The following is a 26,091-nucleotide window of genomic DNA, read 5'->3' on the forward strand; positions in this document are numbered from 1 at the left end:
ATGCATTGCAAAGTGAGGAAACTAAAATATGAAGCCTCGTTTCAACTTTCAAGGGAAATGGGAGTGGTCAAGAGAATTTAGATCTTGTTTTTATCTTTTTCACCCTCCGCTCATCTCCATTTCAGCCGGTAGGTGGCGGCAATGTGCTTTCTTTGGTTAGATGCTGCCCGCCAATAAACAGAAGAAGAGTCGGCGCCGTCTACGATTGGGCGCGTATGGTTTGGTTGTTGTTGCTTTGCAACGGTACAAGAGACTATTGACAGGTATGATAATGACGATAAATGAAGATAAATGAATATTCTTTTGGTAACGTTTTGAAGGGCTAAGCTACCTACCTACCTAGCTAGCTACCCAGTTATCCCCTGTGCTGTTCTGGCTGTTTACCAGGTCCAGGTTGTGTAGTTAGCTAGCGAGCTAACGTCTCATAATATTGATGGTTTGCTCAGCATCATCCAAACTTCTTTATATGAGGGTCTATATTAGTAGCCCTTAAATCGGCGTTATTTGTGGGTTTCTCGATGGGGGATGTCTGTTACAATTAGCCTAATCAATGGTGGTTCATGGGTTAAAACGTCCTCTTGTTTCTGCCTTACCAAAAACATGTCGTATTAGCTGCCAGAACCATGAGCGAGTTCAGGATCCACCATGATGTGAACGAGTTGCTCAGCCTTCTGCAGGTCCGAGGAGCTGATGGAGCTGAGGGCTACATAGATTTACTACAGAAACACAGGACTCCCTACGTCACAACAACAGTCTCGGCTCACAATGCCAAGGTAGAAGTCTGGACACACAAAACATGTCCACATATTACTGAGATGTTATATTAATAATCTGTTATGTTAAATCGGCACGTTCAGAAACACAATGCATTCTGTTGATGTACCAGTGTGCTTCTATTAATGTGGATAGACTTGATTTGAATGATAAAACATGTTTCATTCATATACAGTGATCCCCCGTTTATCGCGGGAGTTGCGTTCCAAAAATAACACGCGAAAAGTGAAATCCGTGAAGTAGTCAGCTTTATTTTTTTTTTAAATTATTTTACAATGCAATACTGAACTATAGAATGAAACCAAAAATCAAAACCTGTTTTAAAGCCCAAAATTTGTTTAAAACAATAATTTTAATATAGTAATACAAGGTTGGAAACATTGTCACTCGCGTATTTCACAGTCCCAGCTGTGCCTCTTCGTCCTGACTCCGCTCCGCTGGAGCGTCTGTTTCTACTGAAGGCGCAGGACGTAAAGTTGCAAATGTAAAGTTGGCAGAATGTACAGAAACGAAAACTGTTGACAAGTGAAAAACCAATACAGTACAGCGTCAATATTTTATTTCTAGACAACAGTAAAGCCCCTGAGCCAATCAGGATTCAGAGCACAATGCACTGTAAAAATATCCGCACTGTAAAAAAAATCCGTGAAGCAGCGAAGCCGTGAAAGATGAAACGCGATATAGCGAGGGATCACTGTATTATTAAGATATTTGTGAAGGATAACCTTTCAATTTGGATTTTGTAAAATTTCAGGTCAAATTAGCTGAATTTTCGAAAACCCCAGAGGACTTCTTGAGGAAGTACGAAGAGCTCAAGTCTAAAAATGCTCGAAATCTGGATCCATTGGTCTATCTGCTCTCCAAACTCTGTGAGGATAAAGAGGTATAGCTTTCCACAAGTGAAACCTATCCATTATTCCATCATTCGAGGCACATATCAATGGTTGATCTGATTGCACTCTTTTTGTGGTGGCATTACTGTAGGCACTTCAGTTTCTGCAACAGAATGCAAAAGAGAGGTCGGAGTCATCAGCAAACACGTCAACCACAACTACTAGCTACACCTTACCCCAGACCAGTTCCAAGATGTCCATGCAGGAACTAGAAGAGTTGAGAAAGAAACTTGGTAATGTGACAGCCAGCTCCAACGCTCCTCTGGTAAGTTTTTCCTCAATTCCCGCGTTTTGGTTTAATCCTTGTGGTGTAGATTGTTGCAAAATCTGAACGAGTTGTCTCAAAATCAGAATAGTTTACAAAAAGATACCAAAAAAACATGTGAATTCTTCATTTAACCTACGTCTAACCGGTTTGTCTTCATGCCATATCGATGTAAATTACAATTCTTGCGATTGAATTCTTTCCATACAGCCTGCCGAAGTCACTCGTAAGATGTTGAGGGACAAACATAACAAGAAGAACCCAACCCAGCCCATCCCAGTGTTCCCTAACTGGGTGTACGACCGTCCGGCCCTCGTTGGAGACTTCATCACCAGCCCACTGCCTCCGGGAGAGACAGCCGCTGCCATTGGTAACCTGGTTTTAAATGAACAAAGGACTGGCGGCAGGTGGTTTTAACAGTATTATATATTTCAGGGACAATGCCCCTGGCTGCTCAGGAACAAGCTCTGGTGGAGGATCTACTCTTTGTTTTGGTGGGAGTGGACGGTCGAGACATCACGGCTCAGCCTGTGTTGGGGAGACAGAACCGCTCTTTCATCATTGACGCCACTCTGGACATGTCGGTCAAAGAGCTGGTTAACCGAATATTACCAGTAGCATCATATTACTCCACTATTACGCGGTGAGTATTTCATATTTTAGCGCATTGTTTACATACTTTTTTCACACACAAAAAAACACATGTCTTTTGGTGCTTGATCTTTAGCTTTATTGAGGAAAAGTCCTCCTTCGAGTACGGCCAGGTCAACCACGCACTGACAGCAGCCATGAGGACCCTGATGAAGGAGTACTTAATCCTGGTCACTCAACTGGAGCATCTCCAGCGGCAGGGTCTTCTGTCCCTGCAGAAGCTCTGGTTCTACATCCAGCCCACCATGCGGACCATGGAGTTACTCGCCTCTATTGGTAAGAGTTTGACTTTCACCTCCTCCCTCCCAGTAAGACAAATGCTGCCGACCTTGTGTTAATATCGTCTTTCCCCAGCGTCCTCGGTGGATAAAGGAGAGTGTATGGGTGGGTCAACTCTGAGTCTTCTTCATGACCGAACCTTCAACTACACGGGGGACAGCCAGGCTCAGGAGCTGTGCCTCTACCTCACTAAAGCTGCCAGCGTCCCTTACTTTGAAATCTTGGAGAAATGGATCTACAGGGGCATCATCAAGGATCCCTACAGGTACAGTTCAGGCTGAATGAAAAGGACCCACCGCTCAGGGTTCACGTTTGATCTGGCTTCATTTCTGCTCTCCCAGTGAGTTCATGGTGGAGGAACATGAACTTCAGAAAGAGAAAATTCAGGAGGATTACAACGACAAATACTGGGACCAGAGATATACCATCGTGCAACATAGAATTCCCTCTTTTTTGCAGAAAATGGCAGACAAAATACTGAGCACAGGTAAAAGCCAAAAGGAAGGTTCACAGAGAGGGGGCGGGCTTACGCAAGAATTGTAATTTTCATGTGTTGTATAGGGAAATACCTGAACGTGGTGCGAGAGTGCGGCCGTGATGTGACGTGTCCTGATGCGAAGGAGGTGCTGTACACCCTGAAAGAGAGAGCTTACGTAGAGCAGATAGAGAAAGCTTACAACTACGCCAGTAAGGTCCTGTTGAACTTCCTCATGGAGGAGAAGGAGCTGGTTTCACGACTGAGGTAAGTGATGTTTGAAGAATTAAACGCTCAAATATAAATAAATCTAGCTGACAAAGTCTCTTCACAGTCATAATGTCCCAACTCCAGTTCTACTGCAGTGTCTGCTGCATAATGTACATCAATTGAAAGACAAATAGAATATGAAGACTTTTGCATTTTCCTCCTTTTGCTGTTATGAAACGACCTGTGTGGCCTTCATCAGGTCCATCAAGCACTACTTCCTGATGGACAAAGGCGACTTCTTTGTGCACTTCATGGACCTGACAGAGGAGGAGCTGAAGAAGCCAGTGGACGACATTGTCCCCCCCAGGCTGGAGGCCCTGCTGGAGCTGGCTCTGAGAATGAGTACAGCGAACACAGACCCCTTCAAAGATGATCTGAAGGTGGGCTCAGATACAGAACCACTGCAGGTCGAAGTAATTATCTGTCAGCTAAATCACACAGTGAGCGGAATGTGCTTGAGGATTTGATTTACATGCAGTTTACTGTTGTCATTAGTTACAGACAGCATTTGTCCTCAGCAGAGGGGGTATTGGTGACTCACCTGAATCATAAGATCAAGTGTGAACTGTAAAGAACCATCCTCACAGAATCTAGGAAAACATATATGTGTATATCTTTCCTGTCATGGCAGTCGGATCTCATGAATTAGAAGTCCGCTGGGTTAAAGGCTGTCTGGTCTTTCTACAGATCGACTTGATGCCTCATGACGTCATCACTCAGCTGCTGCGGGTGCTGGCCATCGAGACCAAACAGGAGAAGGCCATCATCAACGCGGAGCCCGCAGATGTGGCGCTCAGCGGGCTGGAGGCCTTCTCTTTCGATTACATCGTTAAATGGCCACTGTCGCTAATTATCAACAGGTTTCTTTTAGCTCCGATTCAAATTTTCATCACATCTCTCTGCCGCTGCCTCTTCATCAACCCCTTCTGACCCCGCAGGAAAGCGCTGACGCGCTACCAGATGTTGTTCCGCCACATGTTTTACTGCAAACACGTGGAGCGGCTGCTGTGCAACTTCTGGATCAGCAACAAAGACTTCAAGCAGAACTCTTCACGCTCTCCCAAGTGGTGAGTTTGTGCGACATCCTCTCGTGTGAACCCGCAGGACCGATGCACGTTTTCACACGCCTCCAACTGCTGCCGTGCAGGTTCGCGGCTGCGTTCGCCCTCAGACAGCGCATGCTGAACTTTGTGCAGAACATCCAGTACTACATGATGTTTGAGGTGATGGAGCCCAACTGGCACATTATGGAGAACAACCTGAAGACGGCGAGTTAATGACGCAGGTGACGCACGAGTTCCACGTCAAACGCCATCCTTCCTGACCCGGCTCTCTTCCTCCGCAGGCGTCGAACATCGACGACGTTCTCTGCCACCACACCAGCTTCCTGGACAACTGCCTGAAGGACTGCATGTTGACCAACCCGGAGCTTCTCAGAATCTTCTCCAAACTGATGGCCGTCTGCATCATGTTCACAAACTGCATGCAGGTTTGAAAAAAAGAAATCAACTCAGCATTTGTTATTGTTGTTATTGTTCCATGACAGCTGTTTTTCTGCTCGTTTTTGTGTTCAGAGGGTCACTCAAAGCATGAGGTTAGAGCGTCTTTCTCTTGAACAAGGGAACATGGACGGACCCCCGACTCAGGGGGAACCTGGGGAGGAGTCGGAGAGGAAGAGGCTGACCACAAAGGTGAATCAGGTGTCCGTGTGGTTGTTCAGATGTTGGCATTCTCAGACCCAGGCAACATGTCCCTCTGAAAACTTTCTTTATTGCTTCAGTTTCTAGCTGAGCACATGGACGCCATCCACTCGGATGGATTGGAGGCCACCATCGGCAAGTTCGACAGTAACTTCAGCATGTTGCTGCTGGACCTGCTGGACAAACTGAGCATCTACAGCACCAACGACTGCGAGCACAGCATGATCAGCATCATTTACAGGTGAGACACTGGCATCAGTGTGTTGATTCTGCATGTTTTAATCCCTCTAATAATAAACCCAGCGAACAGTGTGCGCTATATTTTTACTACTTTAAACAAAGATGACAACTAAGGCATCTGCCACTCACAATTACAGCAGTAAAGGTGGGTCAGACATTTCTTCTCGTGGGACACTAAAATGGTCATTTTTCCAAATCTAGTTCGATAGTTGCACTGCTGTTATATACTTGTGTTTACTGAGCTGTTATAATTTTCCAGGCTGGATTTTAATGGATTCTACACCGAGCGCCTGGAGAGGATGGCCATAGAACGTTCTCAGAAGTCGGCAGCGTAGTTGAAATATAAACTTCATCAGATTTCCCGTACAGACATTTGAATAGCAGATATGTCATTGTGGATATAATATCTTATGGATTGTATAAATGTAGATTAATGCTCTGACATTTGCCGTCTCATTCCAACCTGTACATTTTTTTGTGATACGTGTTTATTCTGTTATGAAAGAGGAAAGCTGTGGCAGTAATGGGTAATTTTACCTGTTCAGAGAAATTCTATTCATTAAAACAAAGCTTTACTGAATAGATTCATCTTCTTTTTTCTGTTCATGCTTGAGACATCACACACAAGGTTATTAAAATTTGTACGTTTCAAATCAAGCTAGACATTAATTAATATGCACACCGGAAACGTCAGTAAACGTATTTCAGAATAAATGTGGCGGCCACAAAGAATAGTTAAAAAAAGGCGACACCGGAAGTGCAACGAATAAACTAAATAAAACCAAAAATGACCGCAGTTGGCACTGAGGTAACAGTCCAAAGAAGCCCTCAAAACTCACGAATATGTGAATACTTTAAAACTCAAAGTCAAACGATTTACATGGAGTTTAAATAACGTTAAACTATACCGGAAACGAACATCTGCTTCATAGTAAAAGCGCGGCATAAAATTCCTGCAACCTGTCAGGGTTTAGAGGTCACAAGCTTTAAGAATACTGCGTCACTAGCAGTTTTATTTACATATTTGTCTAATTTCATAACCCTCAAAAGCTACTTCCATATAAGAGACAAGTTCTCCCTTCCCGCCAAGGTTAAATCAACGCAGACACACAGCAATGGATATTAATGACTCATTGTTAATCTTCTACACCGGCATATTCAACGAAAACGACCTTGACATGCAACGGAAATCAGCTTTGGAGTCTTCCCTTATCGACCCACTTCACGGTGCCAGGAGACGTATGATGCGGCGATAAGAGCGACCCGGAGGCGGAGCGTCAGCGGGGCGTCTGGGCTGCTGGGACCGATGATTCAGGCTGAAGTAACGGCCGCTCGGGAGCCAGTTCCCGGACCCCGTCATGGGAAGCAGCGTGCTCTCTCTTTGGCTGGCATGCGGTAAGTTTGTATTCTGATACAAAATCTCTCGCCAAACTACTTTTTGCGCGACTCCGTTACTTGTTTTTAATTTCTTTTGTTCCCCCAGCAGAAGGTGTTTATGAATGTATGACAGCGCTTTTGAGGGTAGCTCGTTTTAAAACTGTCCCATGAAGTCCTGAACCTTAACTTACCGAAATTACCAATTATTTCAATATCCTTATTTGATTTTTTTTCCATGAAAATATTTAAACAGGGAGTGTCCACTTCCCCGAGTAGTGACATCAACAGTTTAAATGCACTTTAACCGACATTTTGCTCAAGTATTTGGTGTCTAAATTAAAAGTGACCAACCTGTGTTTGTTGGTTTGTTTGTTTGTAGTTTACCTGTCACAGAGCTCAGGGACGCTGTCTCATGTGGACACGTATGAAGTGGTCAGACCTCACAGACTTCTGGGGAGACAAAGGAGGTCCCCAGGGGACCACCAGGTCAGGGGACGAACTTTTCATCACGATTTTTATAGTGTATAACCTAGAAAACAAGGTTCAAAAGTTAAACAATGCAAAAGAATACAGAGTTAATGATCCACACCAGTTGATCTGGTTTGAATTATAACGCCACATCATAAATAATGTTGATGTTTACAGCTTTATCCGGATACGATGCGCTACGAGTTGCCCATCGAAGGGAGGAACCTCACAATCCACCTGGAAAAGAACAGGTGAGCTTTGTTGCTGCCGAGAACATGTTGCACGAACGTGTCAGATCACCAGTTCATGAAGAAAACTGGATACGACCCCCCCACCACCACCCTTCTCTTGGTCTGTAGGGGTCTCTTTGGGATGGGCTACACCCAAACGCTGTACGCAGAAGACGGAAGACGCGTGACGTCGTCTCCAGAAGAGGTGAGGCGTTTAAATGTTGTTTAAAACCCCCATATTTTTAACGCAGGCAGAAAATGTGTTTCCCCTTCAGGCTTCCTGGACACGCTTGATAAGGTTCTATTAAGACCTGCAGAATAAAAACGCTCCGTTTTGTTTTATCATACAACCGAAACGTGTAACGTCCCACCTCAGGTCGCCCTTAAACACATCTCCCAGTAACGGGAACACACTGCTGCCCCTGATAAATGAATGTTTTGTGGGGGGGGGGTTCTCCATCCAGGAGCACTGCTACTATCACGGTCACATCGAAGGAATGAGGGATTCTTCCGTCAGCGTTGGTCTTTGCTCAGGAATTTAGTAAGAAAAGCCTCAGAAGAGGGTTGGGTTGGCACACCGCCTCCGCCGTGGCCAAACCACCTAAAAATGACGTCTTGTTTCCTCCTGCAGCGGTTTCCTGAAGACCCGGCGGCGGGTTTACTTGATCGAACCTCTGGGAGGTTCTGATGAGGGCGAGCACGCTGTTTTTAGGCGGGAGCAGCTGAAGGTCAGCGGGACTCGCAGCTGCGGCTCTGTAACGCTGTACGACGGCGACCGGGATCCTAAACCCGCCAAGCGCCGGTCCAGGTCGTGGGTGAGTGTTTGATCCCTGCAGCATCTGTGTTTTATGTACTTGTTCACAGGAAGTGAGGCGGCAGGCCGCGCTGATAAGCATAACCCACAAACCGCTGAGCATTTCCTCAGAATTATAACTCATTTTTCAGAATTTTGGCCACGGAATCGTCACGGGTTTTAAATAACATCTGCCCGTTGCAGAGAAAAATCTCAATAAATGTTTACATCGTTAGGAAGAGTTAGAAACACCAGTGGAAAATTCATATCTGCGCTCCTTGTGAATTGGAATAAAAAGAGCGTTTGCTGCCCGTCAGAAACCCAAACCCGGCACCGGCGTGCAGAAGTTCGTGGAGCTGTTTGTGGTTGTGGACAACACTGAGGTAAGTGTCGCGCTCCAGCGCCTCCTCAGGACTTCCGTCACTCGCTGAAGCTGACGTTTGCGGTTTCCCCCCAGTATAAACGATACGGGAGCGGGACCAAGGCTCGCATTTTGGGCGCCGTAAATCACATCGACAAGGTAAAACTGGCGCACGTTCCCGATGCCCCTCTTTCCCCACGACCCCCTCACGGCCTCCTCCTCTGCCTGCAGTTGTATCGGACTCTCAACATCCGGGTCGTCCTGGTGGGCTTGGAGATCTGGACCTACAAAGACCTCTTTGACGTCGACAGCAACCCAGAGACGACCTTGGACAAGTTCCTGCTGTGGCGCCAGAGCAACCTTCTGCAGAGGACGAAGCACGACAACGCCCAGTTTGTGACGTAAGTAACCAGCTGCCCGCGGGTTCTAACCTGGTAATCCGGCTGCTCCGCTCTGACGTTTGACCTTTTCTTCGGCAGCGGCAAAGACTTTGAGGGCGACACCGTCGGATTGGCAAACAAGTTCGCCATGTGTACGGAGAACTCAGGGGGGGTCAACCAGGTGCGGCCGGTCAGGTCCCACTTTCATTCGCCCTGGACGGGAGTGAGAACTTAACCACTTGTGCCTGTTTGTTGCAGGATCACCATGACGACCTCATCGGTTTGGCCTCCACCGTCGCTCACGAGATGGGACACAACTTTGGCATGAGCCACGATGTCCTGGGATGTGCGTGCGGTCCGTCACTCAGCAGCAACTGCGTGATGGCGGATAAACTCAGGTCAGAACCCAACCCCGAGGTGACCGGGCAGACGTGAGTGAGCTGTGACGTACGGACGGCGGACTCAGGCGAGCCTCTTCTGCTCCCCCTCAGCACAGGAAATCTGGCGTTCCCCGAGTTCTTCAGCGACTGCAGCGTGGAGCAGCTGGCGGACTTCATGGCTCGAGCTCAGCCGAGCTGCCTGTCCAGGCCGCCCGGCTCCGTGGAGACCATCGCCGTGGCACCTCTCTGCGGGAACCACCTGCTGGACGGGGGGGAAGAGTGCGACTGCGGCACCGTGGAGGTGACAGATTCGATATTTTCTCGATGTTTTAACAGGAAATCCGCAGCGAGGTGCCTATTTTAGTGCATGTGTCGCTAATAAAAGTGAGTAGAGGACCAGAGCAGGCGTTTAAAGTATTGGAACGGTGTTCTTGGGTGCCAGGTTCCTGGCAGGGATCCCAACGTGCGTGAGGTTAAAATCTGTTATTTCTTCACTGCGGTTCCTGTTTCGTCTCTCGCAGGACACACAAAACCTCACACGTTTCCTTATTTTCTTTCCTAGGAATGCGACAACCTTTGTTGTGATCCTTCGACTTGTCGCCTGACTCAAGGATCGCAGTGTTCCGACGGTCCGTGCTGCGAAGACTGTCAGGTACTGGAGCCGCCGTTGAGCAGAGCACAAACAGAACAATCATGCTAATCATGGAGAAATGTCGCACTTGCTAACACACACACACACAGGGACACCAAATATAAGTTATTCTGCGGCGGAACCAAGCCAGTTTTAAAAAGAGCGGTGGTCAGATCAGGCTGCAGACACACCCTGATAATTCCAAACGTTAAAGAGGCCGCGGGAGAAGGTTGAAGCGCCGGGATAGCTCTAACCACAGGAAACAGACCGTGACCCATCCTCAGAGTGGAAAATCTGGTGCATGTGAAGCACTGGCACAGAAATCCTCAACCTAAAGCGCACGCGGGGACTCAAATCCACAGCGAAATGTCTGCGTTTCCACCCACAGCTCAAGCAAGCGGGAAGTGTTTGCAGGACGTCAGCAGGCCAGTGCGACCTGGCCGAATACTGCACCGGAGCTTCGGAGGAGTGTCCCGAAGACAGCTTCGAGATGAACGGCAAACCCTGCTACAACCGGGCCGAGGGCTACTGCCACGACGGCCAGTGCCCCACGTACGAGCAGCACTGCTGGAGGGTGTTCGGGCCAGGTAACGGGTCCACGCTCACATGCTGATATGGAGAGAAGAAACTTCCTGTTGTTTTGTCTGAAACATCAGGGCGAAAGGGCAACTCTGTGTGAGGGTTTTCTTCAGTCGAGGTTTTCTTCTTCCAGGCGCTGTCGTCGGACCCGACGTGTGTTTTAACATGAACAAACGGGGTGAAAGAGGTACCAACTGCGGCAGGAACAAGTACGGCTACGGCTACGCCCCCTGCACTCCACAGTAAGTACTTCCTGTCGGGTGTCATCAGATGTTGATGATGGATCCAGGCAGACTGGATCAGACCGGTCCTGACCCGGAGTGAGTTCTCTGGCTTTGAGGGCATTTTCAGCCATGGAACCAACCACATTTGGTGGCTCCTCCTTTAATTTGATTTGCGTTTATAACTGATTCTTTTATTTATTTACTCCCCAACAGAAATGTGAAATGTGGATCTATGTTTTGTGGAGGAGGAAGCGAGTCCGTCACTGGTAAACGGGCAGATTACACCGTGTTTGGTATCCAGTGCAAACAAGCTGTGGATGACGACAAGACCAGGAACCTCAACATGGTGCCAACCGGAGCCAGATGTGGACCTAATAAGGTAAAACTCTCCGCACCGACGCTCGATGCAGGACGGTTTCTGGCCCGGTGGATGTTTAATCGGACTCCCACATCTGTTTTTTAGGTTTGTCTCGACAACAGATGCGTGGACGTATCAGTTTACGGGGTGAAGGAGGACTGTGCGAAGAAATGCAGCAACAACGGGGTGAGCGGGTCGGCCCGGTCCTCCCCGACCAGGCTGAACGCTAATCTGACGTAACTGCGCTCTTTTGTCAAAGGTTTGCAATCACAAAAAAGAGTGCCACTGCAATCCCGGATGGGCGCCGCCCTACTGCAACGTCCAGTACGCCGAGCTGCCTCACGGTACTCACACTCTGTTTACTGCAGTCGTTCGGAACACGTTGGCCAAGTTGTTGCGCAATTTGCGCAATAGTTCTGCGGCGGGTGTGACGAAAGACTTCTGCAGAACCGTTACCACACCGGAATCGGGGGTTGAGAACTCGTGGAAACTGTTATGTGATCGAGTAACTTGATAACGCTCGGAGATAACGGCGCCACGACCCGTGCACAGCCCCGCCGTGTCTGACAGTAACAGGAGCGAACGCGGGCGCATTTGTAAAACCAGGTCAGCAGTTTAAGGTGTCCGGTGCTAACGTGTCTGCAGGTCGGACCGGGATCATAGCGGGCGTCTGCGCCCTGCTCTCCATCCTCCTGCTGATCTCTGGAGGGATCCTGTGGAGGGTGTGCTGCAAAAAGGCCAAACGGGACAACTACAACGCTAAAAGGTTGGGGTGCCGCCGGTTCTCTCCCAGATCCGTTGGGACCGGCTCTGCTCCGGGACTAAAGTCTGTTCTCACAGGAAGGTTCACTCGGCTCCAAACAAGCTGAACACCATCCTCCAGCAGCTGGATCCCAAAGACAGACCTCAGATCAGCGAGCCCACCTTCATGGAGTCAACAGCAGCACAAGCCTGCGTGCCGCTGATGCCGACCCCCAGCAGACCCCCCCCACAGGTACAGTCAGTCACCAGTCAGCTGGGAACGGTGGATTATTGGAGTTTTATTCATTTATTTTTAATTCACAGCCACCAAAGAAATTCCCTGCGCCGCCACCGACCTCAACCACGGAGGCGGTAAGTTGCCCTTTTAAAAACATCTGCATCGCGGTCGGCATCGTCACAGTTTGTTCAATTTTAATCTTTAAACTCAGCAGAATCCAACATTTTATCATTCCGACTGTTAGAATCGTATCTTGTTTTGATTACAGTACGTGCTCTTCGGTCACACACAGGATTAAAAGTTAAATCGAATCAAGCAGCCTGTTCAAATGTCAAATGTGGCTTTTTTTTTTTTTTTTAAATCTTTTTAAGGGTCAATTTTACACAAGAGTTGTGTTTCACGATTCTTAAAGAAATGCTAATTACTACATTGCTCTCTGGTTCTTATATCCGAGTCTACAGTGACTTAGTGGCCTGTTGCCCACGGCAACTGTGTGAGTCTTTGATATGGTTGAGTCTTTGATATGGTTTTGGACAAGAATCGCAGCGCTCTTTTTCTCTTTACCACAGACACAAGTTCAGCCTCCATCCAAACCTTTACCACCTCCGAGTCAAACGCAAGTGAGTCACGTGCACACACACACGCACACACACACACGGTTTCAGCATGATTCATATAACTTTGTTGTCACAGGTTCATCACAGCCTTTTGCATGTTTCCTTTTATTTCCTGCCTCCTTGTGCACCATTGTACCACTGGAAGCTATTTCAGGCAGATTGCCTAAGCTAGCATGCTAATCTGTTCCCTCTGACGCTGCAGTGAGTCGTCAATAAACCTTAAGCACAGTTTTCTGCCGTCCAACAAGCGTATGAAGCGCTGAGCAGCTGTTTGGTGTATGACACACGTGGCACATGTTCCTGATCCATATTTAGAGTTGGGTAATGTTTTCTGTGGAGCTACAATTCATTCTTTTGTTCCTTCAGTTCACAGCGGTCAAACTGACTCCGCCTCCTCTACCTCCAGTCAAGCCCAGCCCCACCCTGGCTCCCAGAGTCAAACCGCGCATTTCGCCGCAGCCCCCAAACAGGCCAAAGTCCAAGCCCCCACCCCACAGACTCCAGTGACGCTAGTTTCACCAAAGACAACGGACGTTTGAGCCTCAGAGGTCAACCTGCTGTTTACACATTGAGTCTGTGACCTCGTGACACGACCTTAATTTCACCGACACGGAATGTCTGATGTGTAAATACTGGAACTTTCCTGGGGGGGGGCGTTAAAGTGACCATCCGTGCGTGTTCCTTTACTACTTTTAAATAAAAAGGTCTTTGCATCATCGGCACAGATGCACAGCTACACCCAGAGAGGCCGCCACTTATCCTGACAGCTGATTGGTCCATTATCCCCCACGCCTGTTCCATTTCCTGGACTAGTTCAAGACAGAATGTTCCACAAATACCAACATGTCTGCCACAAATTCACTGGAAAAAAAACCCTCACTTGGAGAAGGTGAAAGCTCCGTGCAGATGAACGCAGGCGACGCTCCGGGATTAATGACATTATAGAACCAGAACACTTCACAACGCTGTGGCAAAGTTCCCGACTTGCTTCCTCTTCTGGGAGCAGCAACGTTAGCATCTGGGATCGGTTATCCACGTTGAACTAGACGGCGGCGCTCAGGTCACGCTGACGCAGCTGGTTCTCATCCCGGATCGCACGATAAACCCAGGAAAGCAGCATCGCACAGTAAACACACACCCAGCATTTGGACGCGCCTGAATTCCCAACCGTCCCAACAGTCGGGATCAGCAAACCCGGCCGGCAGAAATGCAGCTGAGCACATTTTACGGCGTCAACGCAGCACTTTGGATGTAGCCTGAAACGATGACCACAGACACGTAGTCGAATGTACTTTATTTCCCCCCCCGGCTGCACTGATTTGCTGTTTAACGTGCGAATTACTGGGTTGGTACTGTTGTCTTAATTTATTTGTTTCTTAGGTTTCCTCGTTTCTTGATAAAACTCGTTTAACTGATCTTTTGTTGTCATGAATAAAGTGCGGTTGTGTCGTCAGCTATTGTTTTCCCCCAAAAGGGCTTTTAAAAAAATAAATAAATAAAAATGTTTTACTGAAATGAATTCAAAAGTGTATATAAAGTATTGAAATGAGAGCAGGACCCACAACCCAGAGGGGTTAGCTTCACTATTAAAGCTTCAGTCCCACAACGCACGTGAAAAATTGAGCTAATCCAATTTTAGGTCAAAGTTCACTGAAAACGAATGCTTCAACAATGAGAGCGTGAGCGGATGTGTGTGAGTGTGTTTAAAATTCCTCTCCGCGGTGTCCTGATGACATCAGAGCTCAGCTCACAGAATTAAACCTTTCCTCTCGGGTGAAGCGATCACACTGGCAACCATTAAAACCAGGACTCCTCCCAGCACTTCTGGACCCACACACGTGGAAGTCGAGCAGCAGGAAGGAAATCGGGGTTATTAAGGGCTGCAGCTGCCCTCAGCTCATCATCATCATCATCATCACCGGGGTCCCGCTCAGAGATCGTAAACATGATCTCCGTTCTGACTCACTGAGCTCCCAAACCACCGAACGCTGTAGGACATCCTGGCGCCCGAGAACCTTTTCAAAGAAAAGCACGTCTCAGGGAAACACACACACACACACACCCTGAATTCTTTAAATCAGCAACGTCACCCCCATTTACTGGCCCCATCTGCCAGGTGACCAGCAGAGAGGAGCGTGACGGAGGCCCGTCAGTGTTTTCTCACCCGTCTGATTCACTCCTGAGTCACCAGCCAAGAGGCTCGGGAAACAGTTGACAATAACTGACTCCTTCTAGAGAGAACCTTTGTCTTTAGAACATTCAGGAAACCTCCCGCATTTGTGGTTGGGACATAAATTCCACGCTGACGACAGCGAAACCCTTTTTTGGTTGACTGATTTAGGAGCAGATACGATTCCACAGCTGCGATAGTGACTTTATACCAACGGGAGGGGAACAAAGCAGGAGGGCCAAACACTGCTCAGAGGACACGTGAATCATGCCAAAGTCTTTATTTCATTACCAGACAAACATTTGATCGTCATACGTCGGAAGTTCCAGAAATTAAACATTCAGAGACGAGCTGAACATCAGGGGAGATAAAAATGGCAGCGCGAGTCTCTTAAATACAAAAAAATATTGTCATTGCACTTCACCTTCATAAATACGACCCGTTCCCTCAAACACCTCAGCGGTCCTGGTTACCTGCCAGAAGCACCGCGTCACTGTGTCCGGGCTCCCTGTCCCCTGTCCCCTCCAACCCCCCAGGGCAACGCTACATTCGCATCATGGCGCAGAACTGGGGAATTGAAACAACCCCTTTTTTTTTTTTTTTTTGGTTAGAATAAGTCAGAAAATATTTGGGACAGCTTTGCAATTATTCATCTTCCACATTCAAACTAAAGGAAAAACAATGTTTTGGGCAAAAGAAAAAAAAAAATCAGGATGTTTTTAGACAGCTCTGCTTGAATTGGACAAAGGTCCCGTCTGGGTGGACGTTGTCTTTACACACGGTCCTTAAACCATCCGCTCAAATCTTACAGGTAAATCAAAACTGGCAGTCAGATACAAGAGAAACAGACATTACAGAAACACCCCGGCCGGAGGAGCCTCGGATATGCGTCGCTTTAATAAAAAGAACATGTCCACAGATTCTAACCTCCCGACCACCGAGAGGCTTCAAACCTGCCGACTTCAGGGCAGCAGAGTTTGGCAGCCTCACGTGTCGACGCGGGAGGATCAAAGTGCTCTTTGCGTGATTGTAACCCCCCCTTGACCCCACCCTCCACCACTTCCTGGGTTTTGCTTTGCATCTCACAACGTTCCCGTGTCCTCGTCCAATAGGAATCCACCGGAACCCCCAAATCTGGTGCTACACTTTTTGCCACAACAGTAGATAATGAGTAAATGTCTGATTTTTTCTTTTTTATATTTCGATGAACGCTGCAGCAAAATTAAGTAAGAGAGAAGAAGTGATGTGGTTTCACCGTTGTCTCGTATAAAAACAGGATTACCGATCGATCTAACCTTCCGCCGCGTGAGACGATGGGAGAGGACACGCGCCGCTGGACACGTGGGGACTCCGCCAGGTCATCGGTAGCTCCAGTCCTTTTACCGCTTACAGCTGTACAACGTTTTTACCGCCACGTTAAGGGCTGCCGGGGGCGACGGAGGAGGGCGGCGCCGCTCAGGCGTTCCTCTTTTTTAATTTATCCGTTAACGTTTCGTATTTCGTCCAGCTCCAGTCTTGGTCCTGCGAAAAGAGGGGAAAACCCAGAATTACAACAAAAAAAAAAAAAAGCAGCGTCTTCATGAGCGATGGACACCGTGGACAGTGCCTCCGATGATTCTGAATATTTCATGCGGATGATTCATGGAGCAGAAATAAATGAAATGTCATCCTCTCTGCAAAGCTCCAGACGGGTGAACATCTGGACGGACTCTGAACTTCCTACGCTCCAAGACAGGAGTCATTAAACAAGTCACAAGGAGGTTTTTTAAGATTTGACGTGTAAATAAGTAGCTAAAATGGAACGTTTGACATTGAAAGACACGTTTGACTGTAGCAACGGGTCCAACAGGAACTCACCACGATGCTTTTGGACTGCTCGTCGGCGGCCTCCTGCATCAGGCTGGTCAGCTGACTGAGGTACCGCTGGTTCTCCTGCAGCAGACGTGGCGCCGCGTCGCTGAGCACATTCACAGCCGGTGAGTGGCAACACAGATTTCTGACCGGAGCGTCTCATCAGTCTGATCATCGGACTTCTCAATCATGACTCCCTTACCTGTCGTTAGGCCCAGGCAGGGAGGTGAGGGGGTGTGGGGAGCTGACAGGCTGGGCTGACTGGGACCACTGGGACACCTGCAGCATGGTGGACGACTCGGGACTCGCCGCCATCGAGCTCCTCGATGAGTTTTGAGCCTGGAGGTGGAGAAAGAGACGCTGACATCAGGTTCAGACGCGTGACAGAAGGGGAGCGCTAACAAGCTGCACCCGGGGCTTCCTGTGTTTGGGGTAAGAAGGTGGCGCCACTCACGCAGGCGATCTTCAGGAGGTGCCAGAACTCTCTCTGTCTCTTAATCTGCATTTGCATCACCGTGGTGTCGGCGTCCTTGATGTTCTCCAGCGTTTTCTCGATCCGTGGAAACAGGTCGATAATCTTCTGTTTGCTGATCAGGATCTTACTGTGGGGAGGACGGAGGACGAGGGCCGCGTCAGCAGGTGTGCGCGAGGTACCGAGGACTCCAGCCCGGGGCGGCTCCTACCTGAGGTGTGTGTACAGGTCTTTGAGGACCTTGTCCTGGTTCTGGACCGTCTGAATGATGGCCTTCACCATCTCGGTGCTGTCGGTGCTCATATCGGTTTCAGGCGCTGGTGGAGACAAAATTCCCGTTCATAAATGCATCCAGAAAGTTTCTGTTCTCCCGAGATAAACGCATCACTTCTTACTTTTGCATTTCATCTTCAGTTGCTTGTAGAGCTCGATCGCCTTTTCTTCTCTGCAATAAAAGGGGGGGAGAAAAAAGTACCGTTGCATCATACAGTATTTATCAGACTGACTCATAAATCCACGTCGGGCACAAACAACACATTCCGTTCATTCCGAGGAAGGAGACGGTCTGCAGCAGGTTTACACTGCAGCCCCCCGAGACCAAGCCCTGTTTACACCGAGGAGACGGGACAGAGCTCACATTATTCTCAAGTTTGTGCCTGGAAGCTCAGCGGATTAGTGACCCTCACATGCACACAGAAACAACTTGGCAGTTTCTAACGTTGGGGGAAAACGACACAACTACAATGAATCTTAACACATCAGCTCTTTTATGACACACGACTACGAGTAATGCAAGTCAACATCAGCTCAAAGGACTCACAGCTGCTCCATCTTATCTCCTTGGCGGCGAGCATAGGGGCTCCTCTGAAGCTCGACTATCTCCGAGTGCAGAGCCAAGATCTCGTCGTCCAAGTGGTTCACTTCTGCCACCTGCAAGGCAAAGCAGGAACGCGCTGCGGTGGTGATTTTCAGGGTTTTTTTTTATTTTTATTTTTTAAATAATTTACCTGAGCAAAGGCAGCAGCTCTTTCCTCATTCTCCTGCCAGGCTTTCAACATCTTTTCAGAGGCTTCCAACAAACACAGACATGTCATTAATGCTAACACACACAACATCTGCAGCTGTGAAGATTAAACAGAGAAAAACAGGTCAATAATAGAACAAACAGCATGAGGGCACTCACAGATGCCGTAATGCATCTGATCACTGTATTTCTCCAGGTCATACTGGATGCTGCTCTTGAAGAAGTCCAACTTAGCCTTCAGCTGCTGAGAGAAGCCAAACATGTTGTTCTTACACCTGGTCAGGTTGGTGTTGTATCGCAAGAGGCTCAACCTGGACATGGAGGACAGAGACAGCCACAAAACACATCACAAGGCTGTGGAGAAAGAAACAGGACAAAAATGCCAGCATGTGACTGGAAAACAAAGCTTTCCATCTTTAGATCACATGCTCCATCTCTGATCAAATTACAATCCCAAAATAGAATTCATCCAATGGTGTAATTGGCACAGACCAACTTAAAGCGCAGAAAATCAAAGGGGCGCATTCTGCACTCTGTCTCCCCCTTCTGGCTAAAACAGGAACCACATAAACACCGATTCTAAAGACGTCACAGACCCTGACCCAGTCTGCAACCTGCTCCACGGTTATAAACACACCACCACGATGGCAAACCACTCAATTAGAGCCTGATCTGCCTTCTATTGAGTTGCTGCGACTCACATGGCAGCCCTCTGTCCTTGGAAAAGCCTGCTGTAGTCCTCCTTCAGGCCACAGATGTAGCTCACCGCTTCTCCCCAAATCTTCTTCAGCACCACCAGAGGCAGCTGCTTCTTAGCATCTTGAACTGTGCAGTTAAAACAACACAGAGTAACAAAAGAGCTATATTATAATGAAAAATACTGAGGAAACCACGTTGGAGAACCTTTAACGAATTGCATTTGAGACATCAGGGAAAAAACTGACCAATAGTGTGGACTTTATCAGAGAGCTGCCTGGCACTGAAGGGTCCAGAGTAGGTGGTGATGCTCTTGTCGAACAGGTAGACGATGTAGCTGTCCCAGCCTCTCTGCGCAGGAGAAGGGGCCGCAAACATTTGTAAGCATTTCTACAGCTGCAGGAAACTAATGGGGCCCGTCTCTATACCTAAACCACCTTCAAGTTCTAAAATTGCTTCATTTACCAATGTGCAGCGTTCGTGGGACAAAGCTGTGTTTATTTGAAGAGTGACGTGTTCATTTAGCTGAGCAGATAAATGAGCGACGCGAGAACCCACCACTCCATCCAGGACACACTGAGCAGCGGGTTTCCTGGGATCCAGAGACACTCCGGTCTCCTGCAGCAGCTCCTGGTTCGCTACGTCGATCTTGGTCTCAGCCTCAATGCGTTTCTGCAGGCTGTGGAGGTTCTCGTCTGCCGTCAGCTGGAAGGAGTGGACCTGAGCCGTCGTCATGTTCAGGATGTGGACAACCTGAAAACAAAAAAAAAACGCACACAAATGACACACTAGTCGTTACTCAGCCCACAGAGCATCATTTACTTTGTGGCCTCTGTTGTCGCTGAAACCTCACTGTGGATGTTACCTACAGCAGATATGAGGTCTGGGGGGGACTTTCCAACAACCGCTTCCAAATTTTCAGAGTTCAAAGGGTGGTGAGGTTGGGAGAGAGCGACAAACGTACTGATGAGAGGTTCTAACTCGCCTTCATGCTCAGGATCTGCTCCAGCACTTCGAAGCAGAGGGGCTTCTTGGATTCGGGGCTGACTCGACCTCCTCGCTGCACGGGGTCCCAGTTCAGCATCAGCTGCAGGAGCGCTTCCATCGGCTTCAGCAGAGTTCTGAGCAACAGGAATTAAACGACTGGGTTCCAAATACGGTTTTTAAACACATGGCATTTAAATGAAGGAGGAGCAACAACAGCGCTGTAGAGGTGTGAACCTGCTCAGATTGTTGGGGTAGGGGAGCTGTGTGGAAAACTTGACCTCTCCGTTCAGTTCCTCCACAGCCATGATGTCTTTCGGACCTTTGTTCCTCACTTTGCTGGCCCTGAGGATGGAAGGAATGTTTGCTTAAAGCACAAAAGCCGGGAAAATGAGACGGAGAGTATTGCAACTTTTCATTTTTGGGAAAGCAACAGCGGGAAGAACACCCCCGTCTAGAGGTGGACACGCCCCTCCTGGTCACACCGACGACCCCAGTGATGCATTCTGTTGTCTGATACGTACATTAATCTTCTTTTCTTCAATGTCACCTCAGCTGTAAACTGACATTGACTCTTATCTGATTAATGACTCCAGCAGGAATATTACAAACACGCTCCCAGCTATGGAGGACAGCTACGTGTTGATGCGTCCCAGGGAAACTATGGAGCGCCATTTTCAGGGAATCTGCCGCCCCTTGAAGGAGAACACACACTTCCACCAACACACACTGCTGTGGTCCAGGGCTCATCTTTGTCATGTAAACCACAACTCATTTTCACAATTCTGGTCAATTTTCACTCCCATTAATATAAAAAAAGCATGTTTTAAACCCTCATTTCGACCTGTTTAAAAAGGCCCCGGAACATCAACAACCTCGCAATAAACTACTTTTGCCTTCCGTTCCAGTTTCTAAACCAATTTTGTGACTTATTTTCAAACTACAGTCATTGATGATGAGCTCACTGCCGACCACAGTGACCATCGGTTTCCACAGCAGAGGTGGGTGAAAACGTCACACACGTTTCAGAATGTTATGAGAGGTCAGGTTACTCACCACTGAACTGGTTGGAGGTTGTGCAGAAATGGCCGGAAACCGCAACTGCATTCAAACAACATGGTGCCGAAGCTCCAGTAGTCCACGGTAACGGTGTACGGCTTATTCTCAAAAAGCTCCGGTGCCTGCGGGGAAGATGCAGCAGGTCTCTCATCTTTTACCCCCGACACAGTGAGTAAGAGGCGCCGTGTGTCGTGTGGAGCCCCGTATCTGAGACAAGTGCTTGTCCGCTTACCAGATACTGCAGCGTACCAACAAAAGAGGTGCACAGACTGCCCTGGTCCAGGTCTTTAGCGTAGCCCAAATCGATGATCTTGTGAACCAGCTGTGAAGAGAGAAAGTACACGTGAGAACGTTTCTCTAAGGCAAACAGTCAAACAGTGAGGCAAAAAAACCACAAAGTGACAGTTTACCTTTCCACTGATATCCTGCAGCACGATGTTCTCGGGTTTGAGGTCTCTGTGGATGATCTTGTTCTTGTGCAGATACTGGATCCCGGAGCCTGGAGCGGAAAACAGCCCGTTTTACTGCGTGAAAGCGCTGAGAGGCGCAGGTCTGAGCGAAGGAGGACGACTCTGGACATACCCACGTCGTTGATTAAAGAAAGTACTTCGCTCTCTTTCAGACCGCAGCAGTTTTCAGGCTTGCTCAGCATCTGGAATCCACGTAAAGACAACTCTTATATATCAGGAGAACCCTTACATAAGCTACATAATGCCACGAATGATAAGCTGCGTCTATTTTTATCTGTTAACAGTTGTAGTTTACAAAGCAACCTTGATTACTATTTATAGTTTAACATCTACTCTACAGACACGGCGAGGGCACCTTTAACCGCTCAGATGGTTCAGCAAAACAGGGCTAAAAGGACGATTAATCGATGTTTACGAGAGAGCTTCTGGAGCCTCACCTTCCTCAGGTCTCCCCTGGAGCAGTACTCCATGGCCAGCAGTGGGAGATCGTTTAAGGATATGTGCGTCACCTCCTCCGGAACATCTCGGGCTGTCACCACGTTGATGTGATTTAACCTGAGAGAAGACAAGACGTTACAGCCTAACGATTCTGGTCGTCCCACCCCGGAGCGTCCGCCACAAACATCACATCGTCAACATCAAGGGCGGCGCGAAAAATGACAAACTTTTTCATGATCTGGATCTCTCGGCTCCATCGGTCCTTGTTCCTCGGGGTGAGCTCCAGGCGGCACATTTTCACAGCCAATTTCTCGTTGGTTTCCTGCAAAACATGCAAAACTTTACGTCGATATTCTCTCCTCGAACGATTAAAGTGTGTGGTTTTTGCAGCAGCAAGCATCATAGATCTACCAGCATCTGTTACTGGGCCACCACATGTCCTGCTAAACTCACTCGGTGCTGGTAGAGGTAAACATGGGCAAAACCTCCCATTCCCAGTCTCTCTTTAAGCTCCCAGTCTCCGCAGTTCTGGTTCTGCCTGAACGGTGGTTTCTCCATCGCTGTAACAGTCTGGAGCTTCGCGTTGGTTAAAAACACAGACACGGAACATGGAAGCAGATTTTAAATACATCAACTCATTTCCCAAAACAACAACCAAACTATTAAGCTCGGGGATGCGGCTACATCGTGGAGCAGCTTCCAGGCTAGTTTTAAAAAAATCATATCGTGGTTCATTACAACGACGTAATGGACCACATTGGTTTCCGTCGCTGCATATAATAAAACATGACATGTCAAAATATATATAACAGCAAAGGATAACAAACCACGTTGAAAGAAAGTCGCCGATGTTGGCTACATTACCTGGTAGCTTGCGGACGCTACACACGGTTTAGCCGACCAATAACAGCACCCATAAACTACAGGAAGTAGACGGAGCCCGCAGCTAACTGAAGCGAACGCTTCGGAGACACTTCAGAGACGTTCCGGTGAAAGCTGTCGGCACGAACCGCTGCCGAAGCCAGTTGTGAAGCTCGGGTCGGGTTACGGTGGATGTGTCACGGGCCGTTTTCGGCACAAACGTGAGCGGTCTTGTTCTCAGTTCGGCGCAGCACCGTGAGAATGTGTACTTTCCTGCATGACGTCACCAGAAACCCCGGCTGTGTTTCTGGACAGCGACGCCAGGGCGCGTTCAAGAGAGCAACGCCCACTGCAGCGTTTGGAGGTGCTAAAAGTGTTCAATATAAGCCGGAGTGGGAAATGAAGCAGATGGGCTTTGAAAAACCTCTGACAGTTTTAAATAATTATCAATTAAAAGTTTAGTTATATGCTACACGTTAAGCGCTATACCTTTCTTGCATCTAAGGAATCTGGTCATATCTTAACATTTAGCCTGCTTGTTCTATTCTGATTTATTTATTTTTTTAGGTATAAGGATTAGTTAGTTGGTGATAAAACTACAACTACACTTCTTTTTTTTTTTTTTTTTTAAATAACTTCCAGTCGATGGGAACGTGTTAAGGTCACAAGATTACAAGTTAAAACACCAAACATTGTTGTATCATCTTTAGTCAATGTTCTGCATTTTCCCCTCTATATTATGTCTTAAAATGTTAATTATCTTTTGCAGAAAATATAGTTTCATTACCATAACAAAATCTAATACTCCCATTGCAACATTTTGTTTTAAATTCATAAATGGAACTACTTGTATATATATATATATATATGAACAATATATTATGTTGTAGGTTTCAACTTATAGATTTTAAATACCATTTAGCCAAAATATGAAAAACCTGGTTCAATTGTGCCAGCAGATAAGATGCATTCAGGGCTATTTTTAATTTAACATAAGCTACATCCATACTGATGGCAGGACACATTTATGGTTCCAAAAACAGTTTTATTTTCATCCCCTACGCCTCCACAAAAATGAGAAACACAAGAACAGCAGTGACAGATGTATGTTACTGAATGTATGTACCACCGTGACATGAATATGTTCATCACTTATGCTGTAATTAAAAAATAAATTAATGAACTAAAAAAAAAAATCCAAGATGGATCAGGCAAGACCTCTAACGTGGATAAAAAAAAAGAAGTTTGGAATGTTCAACTCTGTTAAATAGTACACAAAAGCAGTAAATAAAGCCATTTTCTTCATTCATTTTGAGAAAAGCGAACAATGTCCATGAGCTCAAGGCATGAAAATATATTTTTAAAAAGTTGACCTCACGTTACCGCTCATTTAATACTCTGATATATAAATTAAAGCAGGCTGTAGTTTCTCATGCTTTATCTACACATTCAGATAAGGGGCTTTGAATGGAAACCGTCTGCGGTGACCCCGGCACCCGGAGCCATCGCCAAGGGAACCATTTCCATGCTAACCAGTGCCATGGAGATGCTGCAGCTGCTCTCTGATGAGACACACTGAGGGAGGAGGGGGAGGCTTCTGTCCATTTCCCATCCGTCCATCCTCCGCCACATGTCCATGTGAGACGTCAACATCCATTTATATATGTAGAATTGCTTTACCAGACCTGTTACAGGATCTAATATTAGTTTACAAGTGTTTCTCAGAATAAAAACAGATTACATTTCATCCAAGGGATCACATGATCGCATTCTTCCATTGATTATCTTTTCAAGCAGGTTTTGCTCAAGTTTTAAAAACTTTGGGGACAAGGCGGCGGACAAATACAGGGAAATGTGGTCGGACCTGTTGTCTTGTATAAAACATCACAAAAGGCACCATAAACTTTCTCTACGTTCCGCTTGATTTGGAGCATAATTTCGGTCCTGATTGTACAGATGTTATAAAAATTGGTAACACCTGGTTTGATCTCCTGACCTGTTGGCTCTCCGCAGACAAATTAAGCTTAAAATGAGATATAAATGAACACCTCAGCTCATATCAGTAATCTTTTACTACTGATGCCTCTGTTGCTATAGCAACCGCTATGATTCTGTCTGCTTGATTAAGTTACTAACATCTGTTTGTGGTAAGGGGCGTGGCAATAGGCTGTCGGCCATTTGAGCAATTACAAGAGAATCAATCTTAGATGTTAAATGAGCATTTTATAGAAAAGTCTGGTTAATTATGAGGCTAATTTTAGATTCTTCTTGGATTGGTTAATTGTTTCAGCTACATGTGGCTACGTTTTCTGTAGAGAGCTGCGAGATTTCATCAAAAAAGGATTCAAATATAAGCAAAACTGGGTTTGACGTAGCTGAATAATGATTTAAACAGGTCTGTTCTGGAAAGAAAAACCCACATTTACTCCCCCAACAAACCACAAAGGGCACAGATTAAACAACAGTATGTAAACACTTATCAATAAATATGAAGCTGAAATGTCAATAGGACAGAAAATATGTTCCAATCCCGCTGGAATGAAAACTAAACCGACTGAAGCAAAACAAGAGAAGTGGAGGACAAGAAAACATGAGAGAATTCTGATGTTTTCCTTTGATTCCATGGAAATAAAGAGATTTTTTTTTGTGTTTTGTTTTGTTCGAAACAGCACAACCAGGTCAGTTTCAGCTCTAAACTGCTGGCAGAACATGATTTATGACACGCTTAATCCTGAATATTATTAAGATCATCTATTAACAGCGCAGGCCTCCGTGGTGTGCACACGCAGCATGCACACGCAAGCATTCACATAGAACAACACAAACGCACACAACCATCCAGCACAACATTGTAGCCCTGCGGGACCCCTCCGCCAACAACAGGTGAGGGGGGGTCGACGCCATGCATATTCACTGCAGGTGCAGCAGGTTTGACTGGGGGGGGGGGGGGATTGGCAGCGCCCCCTGCTGACTGGGCGCCGACACGACAGCTGCTTGCAAGTTTTAAAGCCTGAGTGGGGGGAAAAATGGCTTTTAACGTCAATCAATCAAAGCTGTGAGGTGTGTATGGCTGCTAAAATCAAACATTGTATGTTATTTTAACAGGCCGTCTCCTCCCGAGGAGGTTTAATATCACATTCCG

The 26,091-nt window shown here is 47.1% G+C and overlaps 3 protein-coding genes and 1 long non-coding RNA gene across 4 annotated transcripts; 2 read left to right on the forward strand and 2 right to left on the reverse strand.

Moving 5' to 3' along the window:
• The first annotated feature begins 117 nt into the window (after window positions 1–117).
• On the forward strand, window positions 118–6,131 carry tubgcp2 (tubulin gamma complex component 2). Its single transcript, XM_029835239.1, is given in 18 exon segments — window positions 118–263; window positions 613–773; window positions 1,529–1,657; window positions 1,759–1,932; window positions 2,143–2,337; window positions 2,340–2,575; window positions 2,660–2,859; window positions 2,938–3,127; window positions 3,204–3,349; window positions 3,424–3,604; window positions 3,807–3,987; window positions 4,295–4,467; window positions 4,546–4,674; window positions 4,755–4,875; window positions 4,953–5,096; window positions 5,182–5,298; window positions 5,388–5,548; window positions 5,807–6,131. Coding segments are annotated over 18 exon segments (2,817 nt in total). The 5' UTR covers window positions 118–160; the 3' UTR covers window positions 5,883–6,131.
• Window positions 4,872–7,799, reverse strand: LOC115249568 (uncharacterized). Its single transcript, XR_003888244.1, has 3 exons — window positions 7,568–7,799; window positions 7,309–7,453; window positions 4,872–5,086 (listed from the first exon to the last, which is right to left on the reverse strand). It is a non-coding gene; the product is annotated as an uncharacterized lncRNA (long non-coding RNA).
• On the forward strand, window positions 6,266–14,443 carry adam8b (ADAM metallopeptidase domain 8b). The gene is made up of 23 exons (XM_029835248.1): window positions 6,266–6,942; window positions 7,304–7,410; window positions 7,570–7,643; window positions 7,752–7,827; window positions 8,087–8,163; window positions 8,254–8,437; window positions 8,733–8,798; window positions 8,873–8,935; window positions 9,008–9,177; window positions 9,256–9,337; window positions 9,415–9,554; window positions 9,648–9,837; window positions 10,099–10,188; window positions 10,556–10,754; window positions 10,880–10,988; window positions 11,184–11,349; window positions 11,434–11,514; window positions 11,588–11,672; window positions 11,974–12,094; window positions 12,169–12,322; window positions 12,394–12,441; window positions 12,877–12,927; window positions 13,291–14,443. Exons 1-23 carry the CDS (start codon window positions 6,906–6,908, stop codon window positions 13,429–13,431), a joined length of 2,511 nt encoding a protein of 836 aa, XP_029691108.1. The 5' UTR covers window positions 6,266–6,905; the 3' UTR covers window positions 13,432–14,443.
• A 916-nt stretch (window positions 14,444–15,359) lies between these two features.
• chuk (component of inhibitor of nuclear factor kappa B kinase complex) lies at window positions 15,360–23,252 on the reverse strand. The gene is made up of 22 exons (XM_003961117.3): window positions 22,953–23,252; window positions 22,542–22,664; window positions 22,316–22,410; window positions 22,088–22,205; window positions 21,763–21,832; window positions 21,591–21,679; window positions 21,413–21,502; window positions 21,178–21,302; window positions 20,359–20,466; window positions 20,123–20,258; window positions 19,696–19,890; window positions 19,386–19,488; window positions 19,143–19,266; window positions 18,601–18,752; window positions 18,425–18,486; window positions 18,238–18,347; window positions 17,813–17,862; window positions 17,629–17,734; window positions 17,400–17,547; window positions 17,148–17,284; window positions 16,952–17,051; window positions 15,360–16,615 (listed from the first exon to the last, which is right to left on the reverse strand). The coding sequence occupies exons 2-22, from the start codon at window positions 22,644–22,646 to the stop codon at window positions 16,550–16,552; spliced, it is 2,289 nt and encodes a 762-aa protein (XP_003961166.1). The 5' UTR covers window positions 22,647–22,664; window positions 22,953–23,252; the 3' UTR covers window positions 15,360–16,549.
• Window positions 23,253–26,091: the final 2,839 nt, after the last annotated feature.

This window comes from Takifugu rubripes, chromosome 1, assembly GCF_901000725.2.
Source record: "Takifugu rubripes chromosome 1, fTakRub1.2, whole genome shotgun sequence".
In the NCBI taxonomy this organism is placed as follows: Eukaryota; Metazoa; Chordata; class Actinopteri; order Tetraodontiformes; family Tetraodontidae; genus Takifugu; species Takifugu rubripes.